Source organism: Phycodurus eques, chromosome 3 (genome assembly GCF_024500275.1).
Source record: "Phycodurus eques isolate BA_2022a chromosome 3, UOR_Pequ_1.1, whole genome shotgun sequence".
In the NCBI taxonomy this organism is placed as follows: domain Eukaryota; kingdom Metazoa; phylum Chordata; class Actinopteri; order Syngnathiformes; family Syngnathidae; genus Phycodurus; species Phycodurus eques.
This window is the reverse complement of record NC_084527.1, coordinates 2,038,455-2,055,245: the sequence shown is the minus strand read 5'-3', so window position 1 is coordinate 2,055,245 and position 16,791 is coordinate 2,038,455. Positions and strand designations below refer to the sequence as shown.

The following is a 16,791-nucleotide window of genomic DNA, read 5'->3' as shown; positions in this document are numbered from 1 at the left end:
CAACTTAGTTGAGAATGACAGCAATACAATATAGGAGTGATCCTTCTAAATCGTATCGTAGGTTGAATTCTGTGCAGCACTTGCAGCAGCGAGAAGAACGAAACTTGTGGCGCTGGTTCATTAGTATGGAAAATGAGACACATACGCAGAGGGGAAAGTTCCTTCCTCTGCGCTTTTGCTGCCGTGGACGTCAAAACACTTACTGCAACACTTGAAGGACCCTGAAAGGCTGACTTTCTCTTGCTCCTCTCATTTTAACTGCGCGTAATAACTCTTCCATCACTAAGTTGGTCAAATCAAATCCCAAAAGATTTTCTTCAGTACTTACTTCTGGTTAACCTTAACCTAATCCCTATGCCTCAGTCCGCATGTCGTAGGCGAGTTCATGAATGGAAAATGACTGTAACGTTTTAGCACGGTTGTGACTATTTCCGTCCATCCATCCATTTTCTGAGCCGCTTCTCCTCACGCGGGTCGCGGGCGTGCTGCAGCCAATCCCAGCTATCATCGGGCAGGAGGCGGGGTTACACCCTGAACCGGTCGCCAGCCGATCGCAGGGCACATTGAAACAAACGAGCATTCGCACTCACCTTCACACCTCCGGGCAACTTCGAGTCTTCGAGTGCATGTTTTTGGGATGTGGGAGGAAAGCGGAGTGCCCGGGGAAAACCTGCAAACTCCACACAGGTGGGGTCGGGGATTGAACCCCGGTCCTCAGATCTGTGAGGCAGACGCTCTAACCGGTCGTCACTGTGCCATCTATAGTATGTATTGCAAATGGTTGTAAATGTATGTACACTTTGTTTGCGTTCAACCCTTTGTAGCGCCAAGTGGAATACCCGACAGTCTACTTCCTTGCACGGTGTCATTGGAACTCTGGTATGAACCAGTTTCCCTTCCATCCATTTTCTCTACCTTCATAAGGGTTCAGGTGGGGCGTCTCCAAGATGGACTTTGGGCGTGAGGCAACGTACACGCTCAACTGTGAGGCGGATGTGTTAACCACCTCAATCAGTCTTCTCATGCTAAATGAATTTTGGCTTTTAACATTATCTCACAGCGTTCACTCACAATTGAATAGAATTGCTCCTCTTCATCCAAACTAGACGAGTCCTCGGAGCCGGCGCTTGAAGTACAGGATGATAGTTTCAAGGTTTCAATACAACAATTTGTTCCGTGGTTTCTGCGGGTAAGATAAGATTTACCAAGACACAAGAATGTGAAGCGATCTGACAGGGCGAAGGAAAATGGTTCTTTAACAGTTGAGACGTTTGCAGATGTGAAGTTTGAATGTTCAGGTTCAGGTTTGACAAGTCAGGAAATGTGGTCGTCTTTGCGCTGACTCAGCACTGTGTCAGCTCTTGGTTTTCCATGTTGGTTGAGGTACGGGGTCTATGCAGGCCAACCTTGCTAAAGGTTTTCCATGGTGGTGAGTCATCAGACGTCCAACATGTTGTTTCTGTTTATGGAGACGATGAAACATTCTCCTTGAGGAACCACAAATCGGTTGAAGCCAACCGCTTTTAAGATGTGAGTGTCGGTGACGAGGAAAACTGTGCATTCTCGTAGACGGCGCAGGTCGCGTCGCCTGCAATGATTGTCTTGTTTTTTTTTTTTTTTTGTCAGACTCAGCAGTCAATGGCATGCTTGTCAGTCAAATGTTACGAGAGGGGAATTGTAACATAAGCATCAACCGTTTTCAGCCGCTACAACGTGCTAACATGCGATGTTAGGTTTTGTATGGAGAAAATGATTTTAAATCATGCATGTCACTTTTCCTCTGTTGCTAACTTGCCTCTTAAGAAAAGTCCAATTGTCTGTAAAGTTGTCAGTCACAGGAATTCCTCCTGAATTGTTTTGAGTCGGAAACCCTCACGTCTGTCATCCAAGTATGACATGATGGGGTTTTGTTCATCACTTAGGGGGCTCATTTTCCAGCTGTCTTTGGAAAACTCTTTGACACTTTTAACTCAAGTGAAGGAAGGTTTTGCTGACAGTGGACACATCTGCTGGATGCATTACTTGAACAAGCCAAGCCTGTCACATTTCATTAGTCGTTTTTCTAGCCTGCTAAATCTATAGCATGCTGCTTGATTTTATTCTGCCAGGAATTTTTTTTTAAACTGGCCCTTTTTCTCTGCCGTTTATCAATTTGTAAAGTAAGTTTATCATAAACATGTAATTATGTCTTGGGTGTGCTTTACTGCAGTTTGGTTTTAAAAGAAACTATTTGTCTTTATATAGTGTCATTAAAAGCCGCAAACCACCGGACTATAAATTATGATGAGCTCACAGTGTAAACAAAATAATGACGCCAGGAGTGTTTACTATGCATTGATGTATTTGCATATTGACTCTGGCCATTTTCTTAATTGGATTTAATAAGATTTGTTTGGGGGGGGACCAGCATGTAAAGCGTCAAGTTCTTCGGCTTCCTCTCGCTTAAAAAGATGATGACTGAACCAACGATGTGAAGTGCTTATTCGAGAGTACAAAGAACATTTTCTGTAGTCAAACAATAATCCTTGAGTGGGAGCACTTAAGTCTCAAATTAATTCCTGTGACAATGTAAGACTGTAATGAGTGTAAATCATTCAACTGCATTCGTCAACTACTTCCCCACCGTAAATCTGGACTTTATCCCAAGCGAGGTCCACAAAAAAAAGACAATCATAGAGGGCAATTCATGCTGGCTCAAATGATTATTATTGTTCTTTTTTTTTTTTTACATGAAACAAGGAGGAAAAGCTTATCTGCACAGATTTTATTGTTTTTTGTTTTCATAAAATGGATTTACTACATTATATTACAAATATCTTATGTACAAACGCATGTGTTTCCATTGACATCAACAAACCTCCATATTTATACACTAAATACAATGCTTGATTCATACAAGCAAATCGGTGGATGACTGTTCAAGCAGTTGAAAAATTCAAAAATAACAAGAAGGTAAAGTCAACATTCTGTATGCCACCAAGTCAAACATCAGGGAACATGAAAATTGCAATATCGTTACACCATATTTTAGACCACACGTGCCCATGTAGAAAGCAATGCCACTGCTCTGATGAATTATAAACTTCTATTTAGAATGAAGCTACAAAATAGTCATGGGATACATTTCCTGTGTCTGATAGTACAAATGGATATACATTGTGTCTGTGGAACATATATTGGAACGTTTCTGTCTCAAATCTGATTAACTCAAGTAATTCCCTTTTCAATATAATTTGAAATTATGGATAACCTTGTGGCAGTACAGTGAAGTAGTGGTTACCATGTCTGCCTCACAGTCAGGGGGAGGTCCTGGATTCTCGGCTCAGGCCCCCTAGGGTGGAGGACTGGGCGTGTTCTCCGTAAGCTTGCGTGGGTTTTCTCCAGCTTCATCTCACAATCCGAAGACAGGCATGTCAGAGGAATGGAAGATTAAATCGTGAACGGTCGTCTGTCCGGATGTGCCCTGCGAAGAGCTGACAACCGGTCCAGGGGTACCCGGCCTCTGGCCCAAAGCGAGCTGGGACGGGCTTCAGCTCAGCCGATGAGGACAAGCGGTATAGAAAACGGCTAGATGGATGGACAAACTTGTATTTTCTGTCACACAAAAGTCAATTGAACGGTGTCATATAACCATTTATGTGTGGACTATACCGGCCATATCACGAACTCTAAATATTAGCGCTTGTTTGTGGTTTGTTCCCTGGCAGACATTTGTGCTACGGTGCAAGTGAACCGAAGACTTTTAACAGTGCGTTTCTTCCATGACATGTTTGTTAACGCACGGGCAAAATATCTTTCAGTCCCAGCTGCCTTCCGTGATCACGATGTAAATGCGGTGAGTGAGTTTTTCTCTCAGGTGGGTGGGAACAGGCGAGGACATAAGAGAAAGGTTTCACGCTGCACTAAACAGTAATGTACCTGAGCAATGCACCAATAGCAACACAATTGGATACTACGATTGTATTAAAGACGATGTAGATCTTTGAACCTTTATGTTTTGTTGCATTTTTTCATAGCTAGTGGAAAGTGTTTGCGTTTGGACGGATCATCATGATCACTCTCTTGAGTGAATAAGCTCCTCCTCTGAACTCTGCCCAGTACACTCCATCTTGGTAACGGCTTCGGTAGTGTCCTCCTCTGTACCAAACGCCGTTCAAATTAGAATGGGCGCAAGAGTTGTACCACCAGCCTCCCTTCTGGTAGTGGGCACAATTACCTGGAGAGATTGTGGTCGATTAACAGAATACATATAATACAAACATTTACAACTTTAAATGGGGTACAGTAATCCCTCGCCGCATCGCGCTTCACTGAAGGCGACTTCAGCGAATTGCAAATATATATATTTTTTGTAGGTCAGCGTAGTGCAGTTACTCAACTCAACTTTTACGATACAGTTAGGTTGATTGTCGAGATGATTTTTATGTGGCAGCAATGCCTCGCGTAAGGTCAATTGGGCTCTTATTGTGAGCAGAAAAAGAAATGTTACTGAGTCATCTCAACTCATACATTGGCTAAGTCACCAAATTGCTTGAAGATACAAAGAACACGACTGGAAAGCCACTTTTTCAAACACAAGCCACAGTCAGAGTTTGATGAAATCAATTCACAAATAGCAACCTTAGCCCGACGGAACGCTGATGCACATAGACAGAACAATATCGACAGGAACCCATGCAAGTAAAGAGCAACGTTTAGCTTGATTTTCTACAGCTACAATACTGTAGTTAAAAACATCGCCACAATGAATTCTGAGTTCCGATCATGCTTTAGCTGACTACATGGCCAGTACAGTCGGTGTGAGGAACTGTGCCAATGCTTAAGACATTAAATCGCCTGTTCACACCGTGGGCGGTTCTTCACGTCACTTAAGCAGAGCGTAAAGGAATGTTCTTGTGTAAAGTGTGTGGACAAAAAAAAGGACCTGCACCGATGTAGGGTATCACATATTGTTATTGAACTGCATATATGAAATATAAATGCATATCATAATATAAGTTAGAATTCGTTGCTATTTCGCACATATTGTTTGTTGCGGGGCTTTTCTGGACTGTAACCCCATGATAAACAACGGTTTACTGTAATTTATTGAATAATTCATACCTGTATATGCATCATGGTCTCTATCCAGTGTTGTGAATTGTTTTCCGTTGTGCCAGGTGAGGGAGTCGCCGGCGTTGCCGTGGTAGCGACCCAGCCGTAGCTTATAGAAGTCAGCCTCGGGCTCCACTCTGAAGCTGGCATACTCGGCGAACACCTTTCTGCCAGACCAGTCCTCCAGCGTTACCAGCAGCTTGTAGTTTCCCTGGTTAGTCAGCCAGTAGATATTTTCCAGGCCCAGCCAGTACTCGCCATCGATATTTCCGAACCCTTGCTGCGAAGTGCAGAAGAAAGAAAACACGAGTGGAATTATGAAATTCTCTGTTTGGAATTATTTCAGGGGAGTAGGTTGTTCTCTAAAGCTAATCAAGAATTTAGCTTGTTGTTTGTTTATCTGAAATAAGCGTTGTTGTAAAAGGAGTGTATGAGTCATAGAATAGCTTTGAGAGTTCAGTAAGTGTTTGTCATGCTCTTTTGTTAGTGAAAACAAAGCAAGGCACGTAATCGGGATGTCTCAATGCTTTGTTGGAGCATCAGTCATGAAGCTCACTCGGTTGTACACACATGCTTTCAATCACACAACACTCCTTCTGATGAGCACATGAATGGAATGTCTGATTTTAGGAGGTTAAAATATTTGGTCGAGGAAATATCTCTTTCTGCAACTTTGCTACAGTTTAATTAGAACCTTGTGATTTGCCGGTAAACAAATGTTTCCTGCTCTTTAAAAAAATATATATATTTCCTTGCATGGAATCCTAAAGTTACCCAACCACCAGTCAGGTATTGTAAGATTTCAATTTCTTTTCTTTTTTTTGTGAGTAAATGTGAGGTAATTTCACAAAGAGCATCAGATGCAGATGGGATTAATGATTCGTCTGTGTTTTGTGCAAGCGCTAACACGATTATTTGTTCACATCTGATTAGTGTCAGAGCCCCACACAAGCCACCACTTGCTCTTGCAAGTACGCCGAGCTTCGTTTGGTGTACCTTGTATGTCTCCCAGTTCCTGAAAAAATTGACAGAGCCGTCCACTCTCCTCTGGATTACGGTCCAGCCACCTGGGTCGTGTCTCTGGTCACACCACACCTGCATGAGACGGTTGGCATTCTCCGGTTTTAACAAGTACATGCCGCTGCTGGTGTGGCCGTCTTCCAGAGCCTGCAGGCAGTCTTTAAATGGACCTGCATAGAAACATGGCATTGTGTCAAGCAGGTAATATTTGGTCCAGAAAGCCATGTCATCGCATTTGGGGTAACAGCGTCTCCAAAGAAACCGCAAATAGATTTTGGCTTCTGACAAAGGGAATCCCATCCCTCAACAACGTGCGTCTCATTTTAACAGTAAAGTTGATTTTGGCTTCTCCTCTCGTGAGGGAAATGGCTGCTGCTTGTGCAGCCAAAGGAAACACTGGCATGAGGGCAAAGGGAACCCTGACAGCGGAATGATGAAACAGTAGCAAACTGTTCAATCCTCTTTTAGTTCCTCAGAGTGCAGCAATTTTGTAGTACCCCCAATAAGAAGATGATATTTTTGTCTTTACCTTATTCATCGATTTGGATTTGAAGAAGACAGAAATGGAATAATAGTAGGAAAAACAAGATGGGGAGCTTGTTTAATGTCTCATGGCATATCAAATTGGATCCAACTTGCTATTTGTGTTCGAATTTTTTTTTATAGATTTAAGTAATAACACCATTTTAATGATCAAATTCATAATGTCAAAAGGAATTGTACAAATATGTCGCAGAGTGTGTAGTTGTGAGTTTGTTTTTACAGATTTGCAATAACTCGTGCCTCTCAGTCCTATTATGATCGTACACTTCATTTGTGAGCCTGTTTGGCGAGGACAAAACACTATAATAGTCAAAACAGCTCCCATAATTAAGTGTGAAAGTGTTTAAGCACTTGTGCAGTGTGCCTGCCATCTGGCACCATAAATGAGGTGCAACAGAGATGGCATCTATTAGGGGTCATAAGGAGGTGTAGTCTATCTAAGGGCGGGGTCGTTGAACATTTTGGAAGAGAAGTCAACGTGTTGTGTTAGAGGCAGTACAGCACACGATTCTATCAGCATTAATCCTGCTAAGATGGCATTGCAAATGTACTGCGTGTAGGTTTTATCGTATGGACGCTGGCTACATAATCCGTAGATACGTTATATCTCATATGCCTTTCGTTTACTTTCAGGAATGTCTTTGACTTGTTGCAAGGCCGAGAACTATCCTTCCGTGCTCTTTTTATACTTGATAAGTCCAGTTCTTTGGGGGAACATATGACTTGATTCTTGCCTGGAACAAATGACATCATTGCCTCCTGGTATCTCACGCCTTTTTTTTTTTTTCTTCTCAGTGCTCTGTTCTGGCTTGCTCTGTAACTCATTAGCTCATTGTTACACTATCAGTGCTAGCCACGCACCATTTCTAACATTTTCTAACAGTTTGAAAAATGCTTGAATTTTTCAGAAGCACTTGAAAAAGCCAAAGTATGTTTTTTCAACATTGACCCGCTGCCTGAATAGTTAATTTGCTTGTTAAATGGAGTCACAAAACATGCCAGAACATGTGCGTAAAATTGGTTTCCTTAAATTACCCTCTCTGTCCTATTGTGAAACATAACCTTCCATTTAGCATAGCATAGTTCCACCTATGTTAATATGATTGAGAGAGAATCTATATATTTAATTCAATGTGTAATTCACTACAATACCTGCTTTCTTTCCAAACATATTCTGATAACTACCTGAATTTGACCCTGGTAGTGACTGCAGTGAAAGGTGTAGTCTTGCCATTGGACTGTGTTTGGTGTGAACCAACGTAACAGAAACTTAAATCTAAATTGCACAGAAAGGTACATTTGAAACACGTAAAGATAGAATATCTAATTGTAATTGTTAGATACGAATATCTAACTGCATCTAATTGTATGGAATATAAGCGTGGAATGGAACATCTTAGAGACACACATGAATAAAATCGTATTTTCTTCCGTCGAGGTGGAGTAACACCCCCAAAAAAACTGAAGCAACAGCTGAAATAACTTGAAACTGACAAAAATAATCATAATTGAAAATGTATTGAGAATTAACCAATGGACAAATCTGGCATTATTTTTTAGGTCTAACATCAAAGAAATAATGACATCAACCCGTAACTTAATTTGTTGCATTGCAAACTGCAATCCCAATGATTTCTCAATAATACTTGAAAGCTGATGACTATCAGGGCATTTTGGAGCAAAATGTGTCAGCGGGCTTGGTCTCAATTTGTAGGTCAGGGGTCATCCTGCAGAATAACCAGAACAAAACATTGGACTATTCTGAAGTGGCCGTGCATGAGCCCTGATCTCAATCCCAATCAACTTATGTGAAAGGAAGTGAAACATGCCGTCTGGAGAAGGCACGTTTCAAGCATGGCCCGAACGTTTGCTCATAAGAAGAGGGCCAAAATATCAGTTGAGTGAGAGTTACATCAATAATTTCATAGCAGGAATTGCCTCAAAGTGTGAGCAACAAGGGTACCATCATTTTCTTTCTTTCTTTCTTTCTTTCTTTTTGACAGGCCAGTTTTATTCATTCTATCGGACTACAATTTTGTCCACGTGTGTAGCTTTGTTTAATGTTTGTTATATCACTTTTATTTTTGACTAGTTTTATTGGTTTATAATAAGCAAAAATATTGTATTCAAATCATATCATTTTGCTGTAACAACAATTCATGGACATTGGATTGCAGGGTAGTTTGGAGATGATACATTTCTTTACCCCTGAACATTATTTTTTCAAGACAATGATTATGTACAGTTCAAAATGCGCCAGGCATATTGTTTTATGAAGATTTTTGTACCGTAGAGTGAGTTCATGATGTACTTTTGAACTGCTCCTGGATTTTCACTTTAACCTGAACTACCCAGCACTGCAGTACTAAAATGCAAATGAGTGCACATCCAGTGATGGATGCCTTCAAAAAAAAAGGTTCTTAATGGTGAAGCTAATCATTGCTTTCAAAAGCTGTTTCTTGTTAACCCTCTGAACATGAAATGAAATCATCTTTGGTAATTTATGTGTACAAATATAAATTGCATATCTTTGGGTGTTTTCAATGAGGTTCCATTTGGCCACTCTTCCTTTTTAGTTCATCAAAGGTCCAGTAATTTTCAACTAACGGTGACGTTAGAATTCTCAAATGTTGTAACCCTAAAAATGTCACAATTATTTTTGCAGTTGTCTCGAATTATGCCAATGAAATAAGCCCCCAAAGGCATCTTATTTAAAACAACAATCACAGAACTAGCCCGCGAAATACCGGAAGAAGTGATTCTCACGAGCTTTGGTACTGAGTTCCTGTTCTACTCGGAGGAAAAGTCGAACGTCAGCCATACCTTCTGTTTCAAAATTGAAGGGAGCTAGCGCAAGCAAGCGTTTACCATACTTGTAAGGATTTGTCGCAAAAGAGAGAAAAGCCTGGATTTTTGCCGTGAGACTTACCAGAGGGCTTGTCAGTGGAGGACGGGTCGTGTGTGATGGTCGGCATAGTCGGAGGCGGTAGGGACTTCTGATCACTCTGTATCTCATTGCTGAGTGGCTTGTTAATACGAGGAAGGACTGCTGGCTGGTAAGGCCTGTTAAGAGGCGGCGACGGTCGAGGCGGCTGCGCCCGCGGCTGTGGCTCGGGCACGTGTCGGGCAGGAGGTCGACCCTGGCACTGCTCCTCCAGGAGGGCGATGAGACTTGACTGGTTGGTGGCCAAAGAGGCCAAGTGCTGGTACTTATGCTCCAAGTCTTTGTAGCGACTGCTAAGCATTTGCATCTCTGAAGTTTGGTTAAGTATTTTGTTCTCCACCTGAGCTAATTCTAGGGCGTTGTCTCTCTTCCTGATGATCTCGTGGAGGAGTTGCATGTACAGCTGGGTAACTCTGGAATTCATGTTTCGACTTTCTTTCCTCAGAAGCTTGACCTCGTTCACGATGCCTCCGTCGACCTCTACCAATTGTTGTAGAGTCTCGATCTGCCTCTTCTGTTTCTGCAGCTCCACATTTAGTAGCTCTAACTCCTGCTTATTGACCCGATTCTCCAGGGTGGCCTCTGGATCCTTGGAGTTGACGCAGATAGCCCCCGTCACCTTTTGCTGTGGCACAATGAACGTGTAAGAGCATTTGTCCTGCTGCTGGTCCGCGGGAGCGCGTTTGTTTCTACCAGCATATAGAAATTCTTTCTCCAGACCATCGTCGCTACTCTCGAACTCTTGGGCTCCCGTAAAGCTGTGGCGGCTGTCCGAGACACTCCCCTGTATCTGACGGACGAGCCCGGAAGCTAGAAGGAGCCCCAGTAGGACCATTGAAGGGGTATCCATCAGACTGTGTCCAACTCACCAAGCCTGACGGAATGAGGAACAAAAGGAAGAGTGTGATTTCAATCCGGAGACAGAACGCAAAAAAAAAAAAATCTAAATTACTTATGAATGTAATTTGTTTTATGTTTTATGTGTTGTAGTTTATGATTTTAGTCTAACATGCATCTGCATCTTTTTGCACAATTGTCAAAAATAAATAAATAATTGTACCGGCATTACCAGATAACTAGCAACACTTTATTGCTCAGTGACTGTTTTTCTCAATTTCTTCATGTCCCAAAAGTGTTCTCTGTCAATTCAATTGACTGTCTGTTGTCATACGACGACCGGAGACAAATTCCTTGTGTTTTTTGGACATACTTGGAAAATAAAGATGGTTCCGATTCTGATTCTGATTCTGATGATCAAATATTCCTTCAAGGAGGTTTTTTGATATGCCTGTCTTATAATTCACTCTGGAAAGTATGAAGGTATTTTGGAAATGAGCAAAAATGATCACGGCATTAATGAAGTCCTTCAGTGAAAATAGAATCGTCAAAGTAAGCTCAAAGTGTACCTACAGTAGAAAGAATAGAAGCCTACAGACTGGACTGCACTTGTGATGTGATTGGACTGGTGAGCTACTGTCTCACTGAAGTGTTGCGCGACTTTCCACCGCTGCTCGTCGTTAGTCGGGATCTCACTCCAAAGCTGAGGTGAAAAGTGTTTGTAGCCCACAAGGACGTGCGTGTTTGTCTGAGTGTGCATGCGATGTGGCTTTTTCTTTTTTCCATTAACAGACGTTTTTAAAACAACAATACTCGCTCTGCTCGGTCTGCCGGGGACCAGCGAGAGTCCCGTCTGCCTCTTGTGAGGGCAGCCTGTTATTATCAACCCATCCGCAGCCTGCCAGAAAACCTAATCCTGCCTGTGTTGTTAACATGCCCCACAGCTCATTACGGTCCTTAGATCAGCTCAGTTGAATGAGGCGCTGTTGAGCGGACAATATGATTAGCGGGTGTTGAGAGGTGCAATACACTTCCACACATCCGAGGATGTAAAGATGAATGACAGAAGTGCAGTGAAAATCACGTGTTGATTGGCAGCTCATCATCTCCGTTAGGTCAGCGTTAGGTCAGCGTACCTCTGAGCGCCGCCGCGCCCCTGCCCACCTATTGCTAACGCTCAGCGTATATTAATTGGAAGCCGGGCAACCTCTCCCTGACTGGCTGATGTCGCTCACCCTCGCCCCTCTGATTTCAGCTTGAGCATGGGGGCATTCTTCACATTCTTAGTCACCTCATTAGAGCGAGTGGCCGCGCACACATGGAGAGAGACCTAGACCTCGGCGATGCAGGACCGCTATACCATTCGACCGCCGCACCTACACGACGTACCGTGTCCTACTTACTCGGTGTCCGCAACGCAACTGCACAGCAGCACTTATTGTTCACTAGCTGAAACGAAGTGTTCACTTTACACGACTATTGTGCGGCATTTTCAAACCGCCATCAACTCTGCTGAGTAATGTCTGTCGCCTGCATGACGGCTAGTAATTGCTCAGCCCCCTCCCCAAAAAACTTGAGGTGATTATCACCATTTTAATACTTTAACAGCGACCTCACTTTTTCTCTTCGCTTGTAAATCTTCATGCAAACATATTTGGAGCATGATGAGCTTCATCAACCTGCACAGCTGAGTTCTACGTTGTCTTGGGACTTTTCTTGCAGCTCATTCAAACAGTGCCTGAGTTAATTTGGGAGTTGGGGTCTCATGAACTGTTTTGATAAGTTCTCCCTCAAAGATCTACGATCCAAACACTACCCTGGCAATAGAAACAAAGACAGGATTCAAGCGCCTGCCTCCATATCCTCTTGAACTCCAGGGAAACATCCTCAACCTGTACACTGCTAGATACAATGGAATTGTAGATCGAGTAGATGGAAATGTTGTTTGTTTGTTTTTCTATGACAAATAAACATTTATGATGTAGCATCACTCCTCCACTGGAATTCTAATCATTTGCTTCAACTGTGGCGAGTCTTTGCATTTGTAGTGAAGAAAGCATTTAGCCTTGAGAGCCTGCGCTCCATCATCCCCTGGTGCTGAATTAAATGCTCAACCAAATCGATCAAAGTCAATTGACAGCTCAAACATCATCAAATAGCGATTTGTTGGTTCCAAACTCATACTAGACTGAACAACTCAATTGAGTACACCTTCCCTGCAAATTGTCAACAAAGTTTACAACAGAGATTATCAATGGAGGTGACAAAAATGTCGAGGTCATTTAATCATAATAATGTAGATGAATCTAAGCTTACAAGAAAACTGAAGCGTGTTGAGGAGACTCCCTCAGTTGCCTTTCTCTCCCGGCTGAGCCAACTGTAGTTCCTCTTGACGGAAAGTCATCCCAAGTGAGACGGCTTGGTCCTCCTGCGCTCTGTCCTCGTCTGGTTACTCGCTCTCTGTCATCTCAGTCCATTCCAGCAGTGCACAGGTAAAAGTGCTTGAAAGGCTATTATTTGAAAAAATCATCTGGTCAGCAGAAGGTCGACTTCCAGACTGTGAAAGAACTTGTTGCATCAGTCTTAAGAGACAATATTGACGTTGGCTACTATCCTGAGTCCAGGCCAGGTCGTGCGCTGCCTTTGGCGCTTCAGAAGATTGTCACTTTGTGGTGAGCTGAATCCATCACTTCTGCCTCAGAGCTCCAAGTGGGCTGTCTCTCGCAGCTGCGCCTCTCTTGCTCGCTCTCTCACTCTCTCCCTGTTTGGTACTCTTAAATAATCAAAACTTTCAAGCACAGTTTCAATAAGAAGACGAATTGTGCTTGGAGCCTCCCCCTCTCTTATATTGAACACATTTTTGCTGCCTGTACTCCACCCCTCTTCCCCATGGCACAAGAGATTGCTCACACACATGCACGCGAACACACACACACACACACACACGCACGCACTCCACTCGAATTTCCAACCCCTGCCCTGCCCACTGATCAGTGGTTCATCAGCACTATTTTTGGTCTGGGACTGCATGGCTCCTCTGGTGCTGGACAACAGTTGTGCGTTTCACCCGTCAGAACTTAATTAGAGGATAATGAGCACCTGCCCCGAAAGCGACAGAAAGAGGCTGTCGGGGTAGGACGTCGATCCAGGTGTTCAAGCCGGACCAAGTCTGCTCACCTCGGTTAATCGTCTGAAGGTGAAATATGAGAGGCGTCTTGAAGCTCAGTGAAGCATAGAAAAATAGTGGAATGACATCACACCACAAGATAACGATGCCATTGCGTCAGAGGCAAAACTGTGCTAGCTTGTGTCCATGTGCTGGTGGAGAAAGGATGACACATTGCCGTCAGTGTGGTCAGTCATGCCAAAACTTAAAAATTAATTTTGCAAGCTTTGATTTGGCTTTCAATACCGTTTCCTTGGATGTTGTCTGTTGTTTTGTTTTCGTTCCGTCTTCATAGTGTTGTATCTTTTAGCCAGATAAATATATCTGGCTATTTTTGGCATCAACAATCACAGAAGATTGTGCATTTTTATATGACAAACAAAATGTTATGTTAATGGTATTCGTTGTCTTATTTATTGAAATACTGTACAGTATATTGTCTTTGCAACATAGACAACATTAGCAAAACATAGCAGCTCTTCATCTGAACAATTTCAGTGAGTCCCGCTATATCTTGGTTCGTCAGTGGTGCCCCTTCTTTTTTGTGTATTTCCATGCTATACATTTTTAGGGTTTTTACTAGAGCTACAAAAAAATCATTGGGATTCACGCACCAGTCACCTTTGAACAAAAAAAAAAATTGCGAATCATAATTTTTGCATTTGAATTAAAACGAAGAACAAAGAATAACGTACCGCTTACTTTATTCTGACAAGAGCTGCAATGCTGCCCCGCCGTTCGTTTACTTTCGAGTCACTTTTTTGTTTACGGCAGCCGCCATTTTGACTTACTGTGCCTGCGCATGTGCACAGTTGTACAGTTAGCTACTGGAGCCGATCACGGAGCCGTTTTCCCCAAGAATATAATCTCCGTGGAACGAGGCGTACGATGCCTGTGCCCGAGGAGCTGCGCGGATGTTCATGGCAAACTGCGACCACGACAGGTGACTTGGGCAGTTGTGCAAGCTTCATTTAACGAGTTGTGGCCGATGATTGATGAGACCTAACCAGCTACAACGAACTAGCTCAGCTGGCTCGTGAAGTGGATGTTCTCAGCCAGCCAGCGTGGATCTACACATTTTACGGCATAGAGACCGGAGAAAAACAGATATGGCGAGGGGATCCTGGTTTAAGTAAGCCATTTTAGCATTTTGGCATCAGCTTTTTCGGGAACTGTATCAGCGTAATCTCTTTCTGGTGTTGTGATATACTGTAGTCTGCGACCCTTCTTCTTTTCCTTTGGGCTTGTCCCTTTAGGGGTCGCCACAGCACGTCATCGTTTTCGACGTAAGCCTATCTCCTGCATCCTCCTCTCGAACACCAACTGCCCTCAGGTCTTCCCTTATGACATCCATCAACCTTCTCTTTGGTCTTCCTCTCGCTCTCTTGCCTGGCAGCTCCATCCTCATCATCCTTCTACCAATATACTCACTATCTCTCCTCTGGATGTGTCCAAACCATCGAAGTCTGCGCTCTCTAACTTTCTCGCCAAAACATCGAACCTCGGCTGTCCCTCTGATGAGCTCATTTCTAATTTTATCCAACCCGGTCACTCCGAGAGCGAACCTCAACATCTTCATTTCCGTCACCTCCAGCTCTGCTTCCTGTAATCTTATCAGTGTCACTGTCTCTAATCCGTACATCATGGCTGGCCTCACCACTGTTTTCTAAACTTTGCCCTTCATCCTAGCAGAGACTCTTCTGTCACATAACGCACCTGACACCTTCCGCCACCCGTTCCAACCTGCTTGGACCCGTTTCTTCACTTACTGACCACACTCACCATTGCTCTGGACGGTTTACCCCAAATATTTAAAGTCCTCCACCCTTGCTATCTCTTCTCCCTGTAGCCTCACTCTTCCCCCTCCACCCCTCTCATTCATGCACTTATATTCTGTCTTACTTCGGCGAATCTTCATTCCTCTGCTTTCCAGTGCATGCCTCCATCTTTCTAACTGTTCCTCCACCTGCTCCTTGATTTCACTGCAGATCACAATGTCATCTGCAAACATCATGGTCCACGGGGATTCCAGTCTAACCTCATCTGTCAGCCTATCCATCACCACTGCAAACAGGAAGGGGCTCAGGGCTGATCCCTGATGCACTCCCACCTCCACCTTAAATTCGTCTGTCACACCTCCAGCACACCTCACAACTGTTCTGCACCCTCGTACATGTCCTGCATTATTCTAACATACTTCTCTGCCACTCCAGACTTCCGCATGCAGTAACACAGTTCCTCTGTGGGTATTCTGTCATAGGCTTCCTCTAGCTCTACAAAGACACAATGTAGCTCCTTCTGACCTTCTTTGTACTTAAACATCAAAGTCCTCAAGGCAAATAATGCATCTGTGGTACTCTTTCTAGGCATGAAACCATACTGTGGCTCGCAAATACTCACTTCTGTCCTGAATCTAGCCTCCACTACTCTTTCCCATAACTTCATTGTGTGGCTCATCAACTTTATTCCTCTATAGTTCCCACAGCTCTCCACATCACCCTTGTTCTTAAAAATGGGCACCAGCACACTTTTCCTCCATTCCTCGGCCATCTTTTCACGCGCTAGAATTCTCTTGAACAAGCTGGTCAAAAACTCCACAGCCACCTCTCCTGGATGCTTCCATACTTCCACAGGAATGTCATCAAGACCAACTGTCTTTCAATTTTTCATCCTCTTTAATGCCTTTCTAACTTCCTGCTCACTAATCATTGCTACTGCCTGGTCCTCGTTCATCAACTCCTCAAAGTATTCTTTCCATCTATCTAGCACACTACTGGCACCAGTCAATATATTTCCATCTCTATCCTCAATCACCCTAACCTGTTGCACATCCTTCCCATCTCTATCCCTCTGTCTGGCCAACCTCTATAGATAATTTTCTCCTTCTTTATTGTCCAACCTGGCATACATGGTCATCATATGCCTCTTGTTTGGCCTTTGCCACTTCTACCTTTGCCCCATGTCGCATCTCAATGTATTCCTTTCGCCTCTCCTCGGTCCGCTCAGTGTCCCACTTCTTCTTAGCTAACCTTTTTCCTTGTATGATTTCCTGTACTGTGAAGTTCCACCACCAAGTCTCCTTCTCTCCTTTCCTGACAGGAGAGAAGGAGGCTGATCACCTTGAGTGCAGTGGTCCAGTCTTCTGGAAGCTCCTCCCGTCCACCGAGAGCCTGTCTCACCTCTTCCC

At 43.5% G+C, this 16,791-nt stretch overlaps 1 protein-coding gene across 1 annotated transcript; it reads right to left on the bottom strand.

Annotated features, from left to right (window-relative positions):
- Positions 1 to 2,758: 2,758 nt before the first annotated feature.
- Positions 2,759 to 13,289, bottom strand: angptl2b (angiopoietin-like 2b). Its single transcript, XM_061671376.1, has 5 exons — positions 12,755 to 13,289; positions 9,587 to 10,475; positions 6,091 to 6,284; positions 5,104 to 5,374; positions 2,759 to 4,216 (listed from the first exon to the last, which is right to left on the bottom strand). Exons 2-5 carry the CDS (start codon positions 10,449 to 10,451, stop codon positions 4,017 to 4,019), a joined length of 1,530 nt encoding a protein of 509 aa, XP_061527360.1. The 5' UTR covers positions 10,452 to 10,475; positions 12,755 to 13,289; the 3' UTR covers positions 2,759 to 4,016.
- Positions 13,290 to 16,791: the final 3,502 nt, after the last annotated feature.

Excerpts from the sequence above, each read along its gene's own strand:
- angptl2b (XM_061671376.1), bottom strand. The coding sequence starts at position 10,451 with ATGGATACCCCTTCAATGGTCCTACTGGGGCTCCTTCTAGCTTCCGGG. Across the intron at positions 6,285-9,586 it reads CTCCACTGACAAGCCCTCTG|GTCCATTTAAAGACTGCCTG; the intron begins GTAAGTCTCACG and ends GTTTCTATGCAG. Across the intron at positions 4,217-5,103 it reads AGACCATGATGCATATACAG|GTAATTGTGCCCACTACCAG; the intron begins GTATGAATTATT and ends CAATCTCTCCAG.